The sequence below is a fragment of the Epargyreus clarus genome, unplaced genomic scaffold (assembly GCF_041222505.1).
Source record: "Epargyreus clarus isolate Ecla_fem2 unplaced genomic scaffold, WU_Ecla_fem_2.2 ptg000010l, whole genome shotgun sequence".
NCBI classification, from domain to species: domain Eukaryota; kingdom Metazoa; phylum Arthropoda; class Insecta; order Lepidoptera; family Hesperiidae; genus Epargyreus; species Epargyreus clarus.
In genome coordinates, this window is record NW_027332218.1 from 11,101,397 (window position 1) to 11,120,249 (window position 18,853).

Sequence of the window (18,853 nt, forward strand, 5' to 3'; positions counted from 1 at the left end):
AAATGTAAGCGTAAGCGACGATTGCACATATTAGTAGCAGTTACAATTCGCATTTCCTGTTTGGATTGCATTTTACAGCAATAAAATGAGGAGAACAAACAAAGAAGCGGTAGAAATATACATTTTTATTATTAGCTAAGTACTTTTTAATTTTGTTTATTATATCATAGTTTTGTAAAAGATAAACGATACAATCGTAAAAACCATGCAGGTTTCCAAAGAAATTCATATTTTTAATGAAATATTTATTAAACCTAAATTAATTTGTAAGTATTTAGATCTTAGATAAGAATTCAAAAAAACATAATTATACAGATGATTTTTAAAGAGTTTTTTTTTAGAAAAAACTGTCATGAAAAATCTATAATAATATTTTGTTCAGTTTTGAAAAAATCGCCAATGTCTCCTGACTTGGGCCACACAGCATGTCCGTTGGGACGGCAATAACAAGTCCATAAACCGTTTTTACTGCCTTTGTTCAACTAAATGTATGTAGGTTTCGACTTTTTAAACAATGACCGTATTTTCTAAAAGACGGATATTTTTGAATCCGAATGGACTCGAAGACGGATAATGCGAATTTTTAAGAAATCTGATTTGAAAATGAGATGGTGAGCAAACAAGAAGAGTTATGTTTTAAGTGTCGAATTTGAAATTTCATTCGATTTGCAGTCGTTTTAATTTGAAAAACTTGATCCTTTTCTGCTTCGGGGCAAAACATTTGTTAATTATTTTTGAGTTCTTATGTAAATGTAAGAAATTCTATTATCATATTTTTCTAACTACTTAGAACAAAATATGGGAGTGGCGTCACCAGAGGCGAGCCACGGAAGGTCTTACCACCTTTAAATGTTAGAAAAAAAATATTTTGTGCATTTTTTTATTTCAACAACGAATAAACACGTAAATAGAGGCTTAACCTATCATTTATGATTACTATATTTAATAAACAAAGTGTGTGTCACAATATCATCACTAATGTTCCAGAAAAGATGGTTTAAGACCTAGTTTTGTATTCGTAATTGGTACGTTCCACTTAACCCCTTGATTGTTGGTAATAGGTCACGACACCGCATTAGACACCTGCGATTATCTCATTCACGAAACCACTTGTTCTACCCAATTTTGTACTTTGGATGCTGTAGACTCGAAAAAAATAGAGTTGGCAGCATGAGTATTGTTGATAGCTAGCAATTAGTCAATTATATTAGGAAGGAAATAATATATTTTGAAATACGTTGAATGATACCTAAAACATGGAGGAATGAAGCTGTCTATGAGTGTTTAATTATAATTTGTAACACCTTTCCTTTTAAAGTGGAATAAATGCATCAAGTGATAATAAAGTTAAAATTATTAACTTTTGATATCATTTTTGTGCGAATTACAAATAATAATAAGTAGTTTTTTTTAAGCTGTCTGAGCCTGTATATATTTAAAAAGAATTAAATTAAAATTAAATATATTATTCCTGTCTTATTCTTTGCAGGCACTAGAGATACGAAAGAAAAAATGAAATCTTTTAAATCTGTGCATTTATGCCCTTTCTATAACTTTGTAGTCAACTATAATAAGTCACGGTACAATTTTCTCATTTACGCAGTCAGTCCGCTAATCTTAAGTCACGAACACGCATCATGCCACCAATATTCCTGCTCTTATTTTTATTCCTGGGAATAAAAGCGGAAAATGCTAATAAAACCAGTTGCGGTGGATTTCAAGCAAACTTCGACGTGAAGTCGGTCGTGGGAACTTGGTACGTGGTGGCAATAATTCCCGAGAAATTATTCCCGGAAAATACCGAGCACGTTACGTGTTACCGGGTGGAATTCAGCGAAACTGACGAGGTATTTGTATTACTATAAAATTTGGTATTTAAGATATTCTCATGATATATGTGTATAGCTGTAATATGTATATTTGTGTATGTTTGTGTAGACTTCTAATAAACCTGTATTTCACTGTATTATGGGGGTTGCCTGTATTGTATTATGTGGCTTCAATAATCACTTTTGGTATAAATATACCAAGTGAATTAAATAATATTGACGAACCACGTGGCGAGACGCTAGCTAACGCAGAAAGTCCCTGGTTCGATCTACGGTCGGGCATCATCTTAATGATAATTAAGTTTGCTTTCTTCTATTTTCTAAGCCAGGGCACTCAATATGAGGCGATCTTGATTGACCTAACCTGACGTCGATTATTGAAGTCCATGAGCGGCTGTGCTCATCATGAAATTGACTTTTTGTTTACTACTTAACCTAATCTTCTAAACATTTTTCCAGGCGGGTCTCCGATGGCTAGTCAACAGCACACTAGAATCCAAAACGGTAACAGATATGGTCGGTCGTATAACAGGGACCATAATACGTCAGCGCTACTTCTCCGAGCGACCATTCGACGTGTGGTCAAAGACTGTGGGGGTAAAGGGTTGTTTCCAGCAGTTATTGGCTCTGGACACCGATAAGAGTGCAATTAGTGAGTTAGCATTATCAACAACCTTAGTCCCACTGTTGGGCACTATTGTCCTCAGGGTTAGCGGCGCATCTGTGGCCGATCTCAGGTAGGAATATCTAATCCTATCTGGGGTTGATTTCAGATGTCCATGGGTGGCAGTAGCCACTTACCATCAGGTGGGCTGCATGCTCATCTGCTACTCCTATATAATAAAAAAAACTGCTTTGGTCATTACCAAATACGATCATGTTGGCAGCATACCATTACAACCTTACATGTAAAAAATCATGTTCAAACCTTGGCTCTCAGGATAATATAAAAAAATCTTGTTTATTTTGTATTTGCGATAATTTATTGTTAATAATTCGCAGGCAAAGCTGTAACCAATGATGCGATTATGCAACTACATCTGCTAGAAACATCAAATGGACCGTTCTTGCTTCAAATGTTGTGGGGAAAGATGGTATCTGCTGTTATCTACCGAAGAAAAGAGGTTTGTATAATTATATACATATAATAATTACATACATGGAATTAAAGAGGTATAAGTACATTATGTACAAGAAGCGTTACTATCAATACGACTAAGTAGCATAAGGTCCAAGTTCGCAAAATGTCTATGAGAAGAGAAAGAAAGAAATGAACGGTACACTAACTAGCGAATTGCCTTTTGAGCAAAATGTACAATTATCGTAAGATTCATACAGTAGAACGCCTAATGAGCAATTCATCCAAATTCTAAGAGGTTAACTCTCAAAAAACAAAATATTATAACAAAATGATTGGTTCATATATAATCATAATCATCATATAAAGTTAATCTAAAAAAAAAATGATAATAATAATATCTTAACGTAATGGTTTCGTGTAACCGTTTGTTTTATAAAAATCGTTTCACCTATTTTTTTCTTCTCTAGCACGACTAAGTACCTAACTTATTTTTTCAGGGTGTGACTCAAGACCAGTTGAAACCAGCTTTCGAGTTCATGAGCAAGCTTCGAGGGCCACAACGATTACCGCGTATCTGCGCGAAGTCTTTGAGGGATATTATTACACCACATTCTTTGAAGCAATTGAGTTACGATTAACTTTTGGATTTTTGTTTAATTTGAAGTTAATGTTACCATTGATTTATTATTTTGTTTATTTTATATCACAATGAAAATAGCGACGACTTTTTTATTTTTCGTTTCCACAATGTTTATTAATTAAATTGATATAAGTAAATTGTAAAATGTCTTAAATAATGTTTTATATAAACGCATAGACAAATTTTGAAAACGGTAATGCAACCTTTCTTAAGGACAAAAAGAAGGTTACAATAAGCATTATTTATTTATACTGGTGTAAGAATGTACCTACATAGAAATTATCTCCATAATATTGAAGCAGCTCAAATGAGCATGCACTCTGCCTAGTGGTAAGTGGTTACTGCCACCCTTGGACATCTGTAATCAACCTCAGATACGATTAGGTTCCTACCTGAGGTCGGCCATAGATGCGCCGCTACTTCTGAGGACTAAGCTGGAACGCCTCAGAAAAGTATGTCTCCCATACCATACCCTTCAAGCCAGAACACAGCAGCGCTTAACACTACTGTTATTACGCGGTAATATGTGTGGCGGTGCCTCCGGAGTCCAATTACTGACGGTTCTTCCTTTGGAAAAAGCACGTAGGATATATATGGGTTTCTTTATTTCCCATAGTGCAAGTAATTTCATATCGTTTCAATGTTCATTGTATCTTAATTTAAGATCTACGGTAGCTCACAGCAAGTCTAACAAACTGTGATCTCTCACGCGATCACTACGAAGCGATAATAAAACTAAAAATTAAGATTTATGGTTTCTATACCTTTAAGTTTTACCTCCACTTGGACGAAGTAACTAAATAGCCTGTTATTTAATTATTTAGTTATTTATTAATTCGATTACGATACGATTTTATTATTCGATAATTTACACTGAATACCTAGCTAGAAACATGCAGAGCTAGGTTGGAATATATTGCAAACCTAAAGTCATTTTATTTAATGCTGATTGCTATTGTTATGGTATTTCAGTTTTTGCTTTTATATACATGCCTGTATATTATTCCCAAACTGAAAAACAATATTTTTAGTATATGTATTTTACTCATCATAGTTTTCGTTTAGTAATTTCAAGAGACTAGTTAAAATAAGTTATGCAATGCGCATTATATAAATAAAAGGCATCAAATACGAAAAATGTATAATCATACACACATAAAGGAATTACAAACCCACAAAAATATTATAGTTTTATATACATATCAGCACAGACAGACATCAGGTGTCGGTCGGAAGCTGTGATTGATTTCGTATCGGACGATTCAACGACGTCACTATTGTGCATTACGAAAGATAGAGGATGTTGTAAAATTGTGAAAGCAATGAAAATAACCTTTTTCTTAAGTGTAGTTATTAAAGTTTTTTAAACGTTATTACATTATAAAAAATAGATAATTTATTTTTGCATTTGAAGATGTACCTAAATGAATGTTTTACTTTTTAAGAACCATAATAAAATAATTATTTCAGATTATAATCAAAAAACATTTCACAGCAAATGTTTTTGATAATATTTAGAGGAATAATTATGAAGCATCTATTACTAAATTTTAATTGAATTAATTTAACAAAACAACTTGTTACAGCTATGAACGGTTTTAAAGAATCACTACATCCAGATTAATTAGTAAAGTAAGCATAGAGATAAAATTCGTAAAGTAAGCATATTTATGGTACTTTATTACACAAATATTACACAAATAGAACAAAAATACCATAAAAATGTAATAAGATTTCGTTTTAGCAATATAAGGAAATATACAAATTATATATGGAATAAAAAATGTCTATAATAAATAAGACACCCTGTATAACCCAGACGCGTCAACCGCTGACTCGGCCGAATCCCGAAAGGGGTGTTCCACTTGGCTTATTTTATATCCATTGTTTATACGACAGGGGTTTTGATGGAATACCCGTTTGTTTGCAGGCGATGTTTATTGATGGCTATAAGTAGAACAAATTTGTTGTTGCTATATCTGTTTCTTGTTTAGTAATGTAAATCGGTAAACCTTGAAATTGAAACTTGGATCGTCAGATATTTAGCTGTATAAATTAAATTAGATATTTATATAAGCTGTTATCTATTTCAGTGACCTGTGGATAAACTAAGCAAGTTAATAAAAATATACATGATGATTTTTTTCGTTAGAGTAATAAATTTTATAGGTAGAACTTGTGTATGGTTTAAGCAGGGAGGTATCATATCCACACCTATTTCTACCGGGAAACAATTCTGCATTCGGAAAAAAATTGTATCAAAAATGTATGCTTACAGGTTTTTTTTTACATATTAGTGATTAATATCTCAGTAAGGATTTATTGTCCCAAAGACAATTATTGGAATATTTTAACGACTCAGCGGCTCGCTATAAAATAGCAATCAAAACGTTTAAATTAACTAAACCGCGTAATCTCTAAGCTGACCGAAATTCAGAAACTTCAACTTTTAATAGGTCCTTAACTCCGACCCATCTTTGGCTTTCACCCCGTGACGAAATTACGTAAGTCTTTTAGCAATAAAATCGCTCATAAAGACCATTTTATAATAGGATCGTAAACTTCAGGGACCTTATTCCCTGAGGCGGTATTTCTAATTTTACGATTCGTTTTTCTATATCGTTACCGAAACACAATGGATGGTAATTTTTTAGACACCTGATGTCGTCGTAAATGATGTTTACAGGTACTATTGGGATTTTTAAAGCGGTACCCCTGTCACACCTATCTTCGGTAGGCTTTTACCCAACTATGATTTTTAAATGTGGGAGAATTTGTCTTGAATATATTTAGGTTTAAAATTATGTCATGCATGTCATGTCATTGGTAACCAATCCTATATAGGATTGTAGTGAACTTGCCCATAGGTGCATACCTACTCCTGAAGATAAAGTCGAAATGCCTCGCATGTCTAAACATGCTTAAACCAGAACACATCAGTCATAAAGATTATTTTATATTATTTTTCCATATTGCTAGCTTACATATTTCAAATTAATGAGAGTTAAACAGCTCAATATTTCCTTTCTAATGACAACAATTTTACATCCTACACACGTATTATGGACATAACTCACCTCCAAATACTTCGGCATACAATACCGACGAATTCCATTCAAAGTCAGCATTCACTCGTGAAGAGCAATTAATACGGTCAACCGATCACTTTCTGTATTAATGACCATTATTCTATTAACATACGAGTATCACTCATTAAACGATAATTTACCAAATTCGATGTACATTGCTGGCTTCATTTGCCTATGTATCTTCTCCCCAGTTTAGGCAACAGACACTAACGCATTTCATTAATTTCTATCACACTACTGCTAACAGCAATGTTAAGCGCTGCTGTGCTTCCGTTTGTAAGGAGTGGTAAGGGATACTTTCCCGAGGCGTTGTAACTTAGTCCTCAGGCAGTAGCAATCTGTGACCGATCTCCGGTAGGACTCTTATCTTATCTAGGATTGATTATTACAGATTTCCATGGGCAGCGGCAGCCGATATAATCAGGTGGAATACATGCTCGATTGCTATTCCTATATTTAAAAAAATAACGCCGCTTGAGTCGTGTTTTTGGGTGCGTGCAGCCGGCTTCATCGAATTATAAGACGTTGTCTCGTCAAAAACGTTGAGACCAATTTCACGATATAAAGCGGCAATGTACATTAAAACAGAAATAAAATTGTGATCGTTAGTGATTTTGGTGGTAGTACCGGGTTCTTCCCAGTTTCCGGACGATTTTTAATCAACCCGACCACACGCGACCGGCGATTATTGGGAACTACTCATGCGATTAATTAGTCGCCGTGAGCGTGTAGGGTGCGTTTGATTACTCTGATAATTGTTTTTAGCTGGATGTGGTTGTCCTGCGCGTAAAAAAGCTTGTGCGTCTAAAAGTAAGTGTGTACGTAGTTGTATATCTGTGACGGGACTAGATATATAATTACTTACATATGTTTGATTAAAGAAAGCTTGCCTAGCTTCGTAATAACATATTTGGCACCAGTGATAGCGTAGTGGTTAAGAAACTCGGCTTCTCGATCGAGGGGCCCGAGGTTCAAATCCCAGGAACGCACCACTGATTTTTCAAATATATGTGCGTATTAGAAATTAATTATCACTTGCTAAACGGTAAAGGAAAATATCGTGCATACCTGAGAGATTTATAAAAAAAAATCTCAAAGGTATAGGTACCAATACGCATTTGGCCAGCACGGTGGACTATGGCCTAATCCAGCGTTTTCCAGCCTTTTTCAGTCCCCGGACCCTTAGGAAATCAAGCACAGTTTTTGACGGACCCCCGTAATAAAATAAAACAACAAAAAAACGGATTAGGTATATATTTTAGTTATTACAGATACAACAAACAACCAAACACAGAAGGTTAACTGACAGAGAATTATAACTGTGTATTATGAAAAATATGAAAATAAATTAATGTGAAGGTTGGTGTAGCTTTTTTCAACTAAGGTATATTCGGATAACTCATACTACTACAGTAGAGGCAGCCATTTAAGCATCTTTGTCCGAACCAATTTAGAGCAATAGTGCAATGAAGTGGAATCGTTAAATTTAATGTACACTAACCTGATGCTATAAAAGCGAGTTAATCTCAATACACCGATAGCGCTTATTATCCGTAGTGATGTGACCAAATATCGTTATATTCTATCGATATTTAAAAAAATGAGAGTTCAAAATTGCCTAACTTTGTCGATATTTGTTGTTCGTCGGACGTTGTCGAAGAATCAAATCTCGAGAAATAGAACTAGTCGCAACTACTTATATTTCTTATGTAAAATATTAGAAATAATCAGTTAGATACCGATGGACTTTAGAATACTCTTAAATTGGCAGAATGAACAATTGTAAAGGGTGTGTCGATACTAATATACGTTATAGTTTTAGTTTAAGTTGAATGATAAAAGCGAAAGAAACATATTAGGTTCAATTCCTTAGCACAGTTTATAGATCGCTAGAGACCATTTAAATGGTCGCACTATGTTGTTTATAATAGAAATCTACTTTTTTTTAAATGCTTTCCCATCCCTATCCGGAAATAAAAATCGTAAATGAAGCCATTTCAGCTCGGAGTCGGTCTCTAAATACGATTAACTACTTTTTGGGGACCAGTCACGTTTATAGTCCTTTTATTTCAGGTAGAAATGTTATTTATTCATCCACTGTTTTCTCCTTCGGGTTAATGATCTAAAGAAAAACAATTTGAGAATTTGAGAAGATATTTTTTAATTAAGTGCAATACAGAAATGAATAAAGAATTTCTAATAAAGAATATGATAATAGAGTTAAAAGTTGAAAAACGTTATAAAACGTATATATAATATAAAGAGTTAAATAACAAAAAAACGTACATTATCTTTTAAAGAACATTCATCTTATATAAACATTTCATCTACGAAAACCTTTTCAATATTTGCTACGGCGTAGCTTATATTTTTACGTAGACAATCAAACGTAGCATGTCGTAGTTCGTAGATGCGAAGAGACGTAGCACAGTAATAATGATTTACAGTTAAAAAAATATAATTACTATGTGCTTCTGAAATTTGATGGCCATACGATTCTATAGTAGATACTTAATTTACATAATTATGCAAGTTATGCTTGTGATTATAATACACTGGGTGTGTACTCGTGTAATATTTCAATTACATCATATATTTATATTTACCAAATTAAAATTTTAAAGTATTATTTTACCTGAATTAACTATTTAAAAATCATAATGCCCCTCAGAAAAACATAAATAATTTTGATTTTATTATTTTAGTATAAAGTAAATCGTGAATATTTTACTAACGTAGATAATGATAAAGTCTTAAAAATATTTTCTTTATAAAGCTGAGACAACTCAGCTAAAAATAGCTAAGCAAAAAATAAACACCATATGTATGACATAAAAATCATAAACTTTCCCAAACATCAATCATGGTGTTACAGAGGAAATCAGTTTTCGGTGTCCGGCGGAGAAATGAGCAGCAAATTGAATAAGCGGAGGTGAGGAAATTGCGACCCAAGGGTTAATGGACATATTGACTCATGATGTTACTTTATTTAGCCTTTTACCTTTCTAGGAAGTATTTACTACGTATTTAATACTACATAACTGTAATTACTCCGTAATGTATGTAGAATATGTATCTATATATGTAGGTACGGTTTTCGCGGGATTTGTTGTTTAATTTTATTTGTTTTATTATGTTGTGTTGCTAATGTATAAGTCTGAAACATGAAGAACAAATAAAATCGTCTCTTTTATGGAAAATATTAAAAAATATACTATGAAATCTTTTGGAGAAATAAATTTGTATTTCTAAGGATTATGAGGATATAGGTAACACTCGTAGAATGTATGTGTATAGTTAACCTCGATCTATTATTATATATTACTACCAAGATTATTCTTGTCTAGTTTCTTTTATGAGATTAATGTAGAGATACTCTAAGGAAGGATATTAGAACTCTAAAGAATAATTAAGAGATGTCGTAACTTAGCTGTAAAAATGTATACACCGCTAATTACTCTACCTAGAGCGACCATGACAAAAATGATCAAAAGCATCAAATATGAGCGCTGACAATAACACCGCCATCCCATTAATACTACCTTTCAGCAGAGCGACTGATCATTTGACAAAAGATATTCCCCGAGGAAGGAGAGCTTTCATTTCGTATGTAATTGTTTATGCGGCGGTGTATCTGACTTGTAGAGTGGCGTAGTGGTTTGGGAAAGTGTGGATTTGTCTGGTAAAATCTTTAACTACTCCAAAAAGTTATTTGATAATGTTGTTCTTATATTAGGGAATGACCCATATTGCAAAAAATAAACAAATATAGAAGTAAGACATCTCATCTCATCTCAAATCTATAATTGTCATACTACATAAGTTGTTTCTTTCGTATCAATCGTATCTAAATTCGAATCTAAATTTGTATCTTTGCAAGAATCTGTAAAGATTTTTACGATAAATAATTTAATAGCTCCTTCTACAAAATATAATACGTGCATGATTCTATCTAGTTTCCATAATATTTTTTTCAGTACTTTTGACTTCAAATATTTATATTAACGATACAACACAGCCCAATAAAAATTAACATTACAAACGACATAATAAACATACAGCAACAAAATATTATTTACCTTAAATTGCATTTACCACTATATACCATGGTAAACCACAGCACAGTACAGCATATCCTGTGCCATAACCCATGGTCACCCTACCGCCAAGCCCTTGATCTCGCCGCCAAAGACAAGCCGCCCGAGAAAAGCCACCCGGCGACGCCGTCTTCCGCTTGCGCGCACCTTTAATGAACTAAAAACACAATGTTAAGCCCCTTTTATACTCTCTAACTTCCGAAAATACAATGAAATAATAAACAAATTGTGTATAGTGGTAAAAATACTTAGCTTAATTTATGTTTGCATATTACTATGCTGTTTAACTATAGCGATATAGTGCTAAAATAATAAACTTTTCTATTTTTACATATGTCGTATGCACAATAAAAATTTGAACAACGATAAATTGCACAGAAAATACAACTTTCGCGTAGCAGAAATATTGTTGAAAATTTTTTGGAAATATTAAATCGATCCCTAATCCAAAAACAGGAACGTTGGAGGCGTTCATGAAATTGACGAGTAAACGCTAGTAGTAAATTTCATGCGTTGGAGATATGTCAAACAACCTATCTTGTTTTCTTTTCCATTGTATGGTAGATGTTATAATTTTGTGCAGGATACATAGGCACATTTAAAATATCCGATATGGGTTAGCCGCTGATCTGTACTTTCGAAGGAACTTACAGATCAGTTGGTGAAGACCAATGCGGCTTGAAACAGAAAGATGAAACACGCTAGGTCTTTCTCAATTCAAAAGATACCCATTAGATATAAAAAGTGTCCCAATCAAGTATTAAACTCCAGATCATCCGAACTTGACATATATAAGTCCTTAATTAGACTTAATAGAGAATTTATGTTAGGAATGCTTTTCTGTTTTATTTGTAACACAATATTATATTATATATTCCTAGCACATTTCTCTACCAAGCAATGTGTACGCTCTCTTACGACAAAACTTAAGCAATAATCATTTGTTTTTTATTACGTGGAAGTGGGGGTGAGGATGGGTGAAGACGGATACTTGTCTCACTTTTGATGAAGTTGTCATCTCGGAACTTTGGGTAATGACGCAGTGAAATATTACCAGAATCAGTTTGAAAATGTTTACTTTCATATGTTATGTTGGGTATAAGATTTTAAGGTTTTATTTTTATTCGGTTAATTATAAGGTAAGAAAAATAATCAATTATAAGGCAAGTGAAATGAAATAAAAAATATGTTTATCTTCTTTAGGCGTGCGGAGGTACTTACAAATTATCAGTTACAATATTTTTTCTTATATTACTACCGGATCGGTCACAAGAAATATTACTGTAAAATTCTATTTTGTTCCATTTTGAGCGATTGATAAAAATTTTCTTTTCCCGATTCGGGAGGGAAATATTTTTAAGTGTATATTATGTTCCTGTAACACAGGTTTCGAATCAAATACCAACTGGGCTGTTGCGACTTGTAACTGTGACTGTGTTAAAATCAATAAATATGTTACCTACTACGAGGTGTATTTGTATTTGTCTAAATTGTGAATTTCACATTTCTACGCTCGAAAAACATTACACACCATCGTTAGATAAATAGAAAAATAAAATCTTCAATTCTGTAATTCAAAGTACCCGCATTTTCAACCGCGGTTCACACATGAACGCTTCCGTTAACTCTTGACAAGCGGAAGAAAGATTGAGTTAAGGGCTTACAAACTTTAAAAAGATTTGCCAATAAAGAGATAACAAGTTAGAAGTAACAATTACCCTTTTGTGGATGGTAAAATGATAATATTATTGTAAAATGTTTGATAAAAAACGTCCTGTAAGTTTATTGCTGAAATTTTGTCTTATAGTGATTAAGAATTTGATTCATGTATCCATTCTTTTATAACGCAGACGTACCAAATGAGTATGCAGGGCACATAATTATATAAAAGCAAAGTTTCACCGTATAGTTTTATCGGTGCGAAAAATATCGGAACACGTATAGACATTTTTTGCATGTTATTCTTATGACAAATTATCAAAGTATATACGATAGGTAAACATATTTTAAATAAAATAAAAGAACAAAATATGCATTTAGTAGTTGTTACACACGGTAATTGATTAATGCATTAATATAACATTTTGACAATTTAAATGAAAACTTGGAATTCGAAGCCAAGTTAACGGGGCAATGAAACAGGCTTCAAAACTTTGAAACAGATGGGTCCAAATTGTCTATTTCATTATTATTAAGGACATTTCTACAGGAAATCCCTTCGCGAATGGCCCTATTGTTTGAAACACACCTGGGGTTGGATGAAATAATCAAATGCATAATTGAATGTTAATAACATAATAAACTTTTAGGATACTTTGAAGGTAAGAAGGAATAAAGTCCAAATTTGAGTGAGCCTGAAATACTTTGCACCTAAAGTATCAATTCAATTTAAATTAGAATGACAAAATTTAACTAACTCTCTTTGTCTTAAAACGGTTAAGAGTGGTAGAGTTCAAATGTACTATTTTCATACTTAATTCTGTAGTAGTAGTAGTGTGAAGTGCTACTGTATTCTGGATTTAAAGGTGCAGAAAGTCATTGGCATTTATTTATAAAAGACGCACAAAGTATAAAGAGGCCCTTTTAGCTATCAAAAATGGCAATGCAGATTTGGCAGACCTCTTATAACATTATTATCTTATTTGAGTTTGATTATAAAAAATTATGACCAAAAGCGATAAATTACAATCAGAGAGTCGGCATGGTTCATTGCTACAACAATTCCATATAAAAAACCTATTTATGCTTCATATAGACAATATTTTCGACCATTACGGAATGGAATAATAAAAACAAAACGTTTTCATCCCGAATTAATCCCAAAACAACATAAATTCAAATTCAAAATTTCGTCATAAAAATCATTTGACGACGATCATATTTCTCGTCCACGGATTAACAGATCATTAGCCGTTAGGCGTATGGGGTGAAAATCGAACCTTTTTCCATGTTAATTATAAAGATTCGTTAATTTGTCTCACCACAAAAGAGATTAATACAAGCGATGCTATAATGCGTTCTTCCCTCCCACTGATTACAAAAGTATGAAGACCTACACAAATACCCAAACCAAGGAAATTAAGCTTCTCAATTAGATGACCGATCAAATAACTTAAAAACTATACGTTACATTTTTTTTATTAATGGAAACGTGGTGGACATTTCTACAAAACGTTTTCAAATTGCTTATACAGCCTAAAGTGAGGTAAAATGACTGCTATGAAAATAACAACTAGACCGAGTGTTTAATGTGCCCTACAGATGATGAAAACGAATTTATAATTTAGCATTACCACTAACACCGCCCATTTTAAATGAATCTTTTGTCTTTTTTCAGCCGCGCAGGTTTGATATTTTTCTGTTGTTTCATAGAAACTTTTTCTGTCATGCATCGAATTAATTCACGCGCGCGGTTCGATCCGCGTTGCAGGGAACAGGCCCTAATCGCTGCGATCTATACCAGTTGCACACGAGCTACATATTATTTCATAGTCTACAGTGCAACGAGAGCCTTATGAAAGATTTACCACATATTCGCATGACCTATTTTACCCCCTGCGTGTTTTATATCCCAACATGAGGGTAAGACTGGGGGTTGGAATGGTTTAGAAGAATCGAGTTTATTAATTAGGGAAATATTGCTAGAGCTTTTTTAATTGGGTATTCATTTTTATGATGCGTCTATATTATTTGCGATATCTCTTTCAGGGGCGTTTGCTTTGAAATACGTTTTAAAATATCGATATAAATAAAACATTTATAAGCTTCATAGTTTGAATATGGCATATCATCGGTACTACATTTCTACTGTATTTTAGTTTTAAGTGTGTGGTAATGACACATGTATGAGTCATTCCAATTTAAAACAATTTACTTTCCATTTACATCAATCACATTGAATAAACTAACCACCAGAGCGTTATAAAACAAATTTAAAACCCGACATTTTCCGCAACCATAATAAAATGATAAAAATACCTTTATCAAAAACCTCTTTCAATTCCAACCGCTAAGCCCAAATGCATAACAAACCGCACGCGTAACAATAACAAAATTGAGATCCGCGTAAACATAACAAGTTCGAGATCCGCGTAACAATTTCGGAATCTGAAGACGAGTCGTCGCTTGAGCGGTCACATGACAAATTGCCTGTCGCGAGGCAACCCTTGCTCGGTAGCAGGTAATGTATGATTTATGAGCCGAATGGAATATTTTGTGTTACGGTAAAAATTGTTACGGTACAGTTGATTCGCTGTTTTCGGATCTGCTGATAAGCCGATTTTGTTTTAGATTGGTTGAGGTATTTTATGAGTAGTACGCACAATGTCTGTGGTAGTTTGGAGAATCGATTTACCATAAAATAAAATTAAGTAATTAGTTTATTTTCCTTTAGAATTATAGTAACAAGTGCGTATACATATGTAGTTAGCCCTAAAAGTAGAATTATTAATATTAGTATAACTGTTTTGTGGTAACGCAGCAAAACGAGGCTTTTCTTAGAGTGAAAGGTTTTGACGAATAGGTAGACTTTAAACACCTTTGAGTACTTTTTAAAGAACTCTCATCGTGTAGCCATCGTTCTTCACGATATAAACAATTATAGGAATTGATAATGAATATGTAACACTCACATAACTTTGGAAAATAAGAGTTACGTGCTTAGGATCCGAAGTTCAGACATCCCGATTTAGGTGCCAAGTTTTCACCACTAAGTTATCACTACGTATTTAAAAACAATCGTACATACACATAAACATAATTTCTATTTGGTCAACTATTACGTCACTAAAATACATTTTCCTTCTAGCTAAACTACAAAAAACGAAGTGCATTTTGATATTCGATTATCCCCCGTCTCTGACATGATTTGATTAAATCTCTCTTTTACTTCAATTTACCAGAAATAGTTGCATTTATCCGCATTGTAGGGGAAATTACGGATTGTGTGCGATTTTGGGGTGAATAATATTTTGTTCGCAAATTACATTATCATGATATCTAGTTATAGGAATATGTTTGGGTGATCGGTTGTTTGATATAGAAATCAATTATATTGTTAAGAAACCGTTTATAATAGAAATAAATTAGGTATAAAGCTAGAAATGGAAAATCGACAAATGAATTATTATTAAGGATTAGTAATGAATTATTCTTAAGAAACTAAGCTGATTTTAAAGATCTACGTATCAGGCACGCTAATCTACTGAAGCAGCCATTACCGATTTTATTCATCATCATCAACGCTATACTGTCTCAATGCTGAGCACGGGTCTCCTCTTAGAATGAGAAGGATTAAGCCAAAGTCCACCGAGCTGGCTAAGTGCGAATTGGTAACCATTACCAATTTTATTACTCTACCTATATTAATATATACTATACCAACTTGATTAAAACCCACATATATTTTTTGCTTAATCTCGGGGTCCGAGGTTCGAATCCAGAACTACGCATTATTATTGTGAGTCGCAAACTTTGAAACATTAACATAAAAATGTCACATGTTACAAATATGTTTTATATTTGAAATATACCATGTCAAAACAATATACCGTAGTGGCCACTGGCCATCGCTCAAGCAGATGCCCTTTTTCCTCAATATCTGCCCCTCATAATTCTTGTTAGAGCCCAATAGTAACTGTGATAATTCCGGCCCAGAGATATTTGTGGGAAATCCACTTATAACACGAATATACATGCTGTGTTATTTTATTCTTGAATTTAATATTGGGTAAAATATCCATCTATATGTACGTTATGTGTGATTGATCGCATCGTTTATTATTCTCTTATGCACCATAGTACTCGTGTTATGACTCTGCAATTTTAATAAATTGCCTTAATGTAACAATAAAAAAAAATTGTGGAAATCTCCAATGATGACAGTCAGTTTAAAATGTTACCTACATAACATATAAAAACATAAGCATAATTTTGCATTGCAGCTTGCTATCTAAAGTTTTTGAAAAATATATCAAGTTATAAAGTAAATCGCAATTTTTAAATCAATGCAAATAAAATGTGCGTCAATGCAATTATCCACGAATATCATTTTATAACTATTAAAACATCCTGTTTAGTATATAATTAATCAAAGTATAATGTTTGCGACGTTTATGTAAAACCACTTCGTTGTTATGATTACATAAATAAAATCTCAAAGCATTTTTTCTTTAATATTATTTTTGTCGATATTAAGACACCCTGTATAACCAAATAATTCCTATGAATGTGTATGAACGGCACTGCGGTTATTATTTACCGCGCGCTATAAACCTGTCGTGCAATGAAGACAAACTGCGGCGGACATCTTGCGTTTTTTGCTTGACCCCTGTGTTATGGAAGAATGGACACTCGAAACGGACAATGGACAGTAATAGACGATTTTTTCGGAAAATCAAGCCGAAAAATAAGACACGTTTTATGATTCTTTTACGCCCGTTTTCTTACAAAACATCGACATTAGACAAGTTCTTCATAATTAAATATTGTAAAATGTTGCTCTTTACATTAGGATAGGTACAAATTATTTAGAATAATTATTAATACAGGAAGTTTAATTATATTTTTATGAGTTTATATATTGAAGTATATCACGAGTAAAAATAATGACATATTCTAAAATATTTTTTATTAATTCTATTTTTTAACTTAAAAATCAATGTTATAGCTGCTCGCTAAATGTGTATTTATTGAGGTCATATAAAGTTTTCAGTAAAATGCTTATCACTATTTTTATCAAATTTTCAATGTCGATGATGTCCATAACGTAACATTTGGTCTAAGAATTTCGAGTAGTTAGCAGATTAATTTAAGATTAGGTGAACTATTTAAATAATAATTTAAGTCAATATTACTTATATCTTATATTCCCATAATCTGTACAAGATTAGGACCCTAAAGTAATTTTCCCTAGTGTAAACAATATAATACATATATGAAATCAAATCACTAAAATAAAATTGTTATTGAACAGCGTTTAAGACGCGAAACGAATTATAATCTTTCACTTGCAATCATTGACAACGTAGTACTAAGCCGCTATCGAATCAGGAAAGTACATTTTCAATAAATTTAATCCGTATGCAACGTCATGGGGCACGTGTATGCAAATATGGTCATTTACATGTGTCAGTCTGTTAGGAATGAAGCGGGGAATTTGAATCCTGTTATGATTGGAGATAAATTAAACGGAGTGAATTGTTGTATGGTTGGTTGCTTTAATAATAGTGATAACTGTTAATTAAATAAAAGTAAGGATTCTATAATGGGTAATCTTTAGACACTATACTACACATAGCAGTTGGTTTAATGTTCTATTAATTATCAATAATTTAAAATATTTGTTGTGTTGTTGTTACCGAATTAACAGAGGAAAAAATAATTGATATAATTGAGCGTAAAATAATTGTGGTTCTGCTGAAATTAATTTTACATTACTTGTAAAAAATCCAATATAAAAAAATCTTGAAGGTTTTTACTCTAAGATTTAGGCTTCCTATTCAAGTGATATTTCTAAAAAGATTTTGTCAAATATTTATGTATGTGATTACACAAACAGTAAGCGCCTAATTACATGTATCCCTAAAATAGTTATTATATGATATAAATATTTTATATGGTAGAAAACACTCATGGGCCTAATTAATTGTTACGAAAAAATACAAAACAAAACATTGCCATTAAACAAAAGATGTTTTAATAATTTAATTCGTATATCAGGTTGCAAAAATAAAAGCGGCATCCAACAAGGTTGAAAACAGGGCACTCGTCTGAATATTTTACAATATAATTGCTAATTTGCCTTCCTCCCTTCCGTATCCCATTTCGAGTAAAATTCCCTTTTTTCGTGCCATTGTTAAAAATTCTGGATTATCCCCGCTTTTACCTGATGAATTATCGTTGTTTTTCTATTACCTTCCAGTTCTTTCGAATCTGCTCTAATTATTTCCCCTTCAACAAACAAAGGGACTTCAGGTCTCTTCACTTTATTTTAAATAGGCAGACGCCTCTTCGGTGTTTTGGTTTAAGTGGCTCATTCGGTACTGTCTCTGGAATAAAAGTCTGTTTCAGACCCGTTATGATCCTGGCTTTCGATGTCAAGTATAAAGGTATAGAGA

At 32.8% G+C, this 18,853-nt stretch overlaps 1 protein-coding gene across 1 annotated transcript; it reads left to right on the forward strand.

The window, feature by feature from the left end:
- The first annotated feature begins 1,608 nt into the window (after positions 1-1,608).
- LOC140745221 (uncharacterized) lies at positions 1,609-3,627 on the forward strand. The gene is made up of 4 exons (XM_073076957.1): positions 1,609-1,847; positions 2,289-2,481; positions 2,832-2,953; positions 3,408-3,627. Exons 1-4 carry the CDS (start codon positions 1,638-1,640, stop codon positions 3,546-3,548), a joined length of 666 nt encoding a protein of 221 aa, XP_072933058.1. The 5' UTR covers positions 1,609-1,637; the 3' UTR covers positions 3,549-3,627.
- The last annotated feature ends 15,226 nt before the right edge of the window (positions 3,628-18,853 follow it).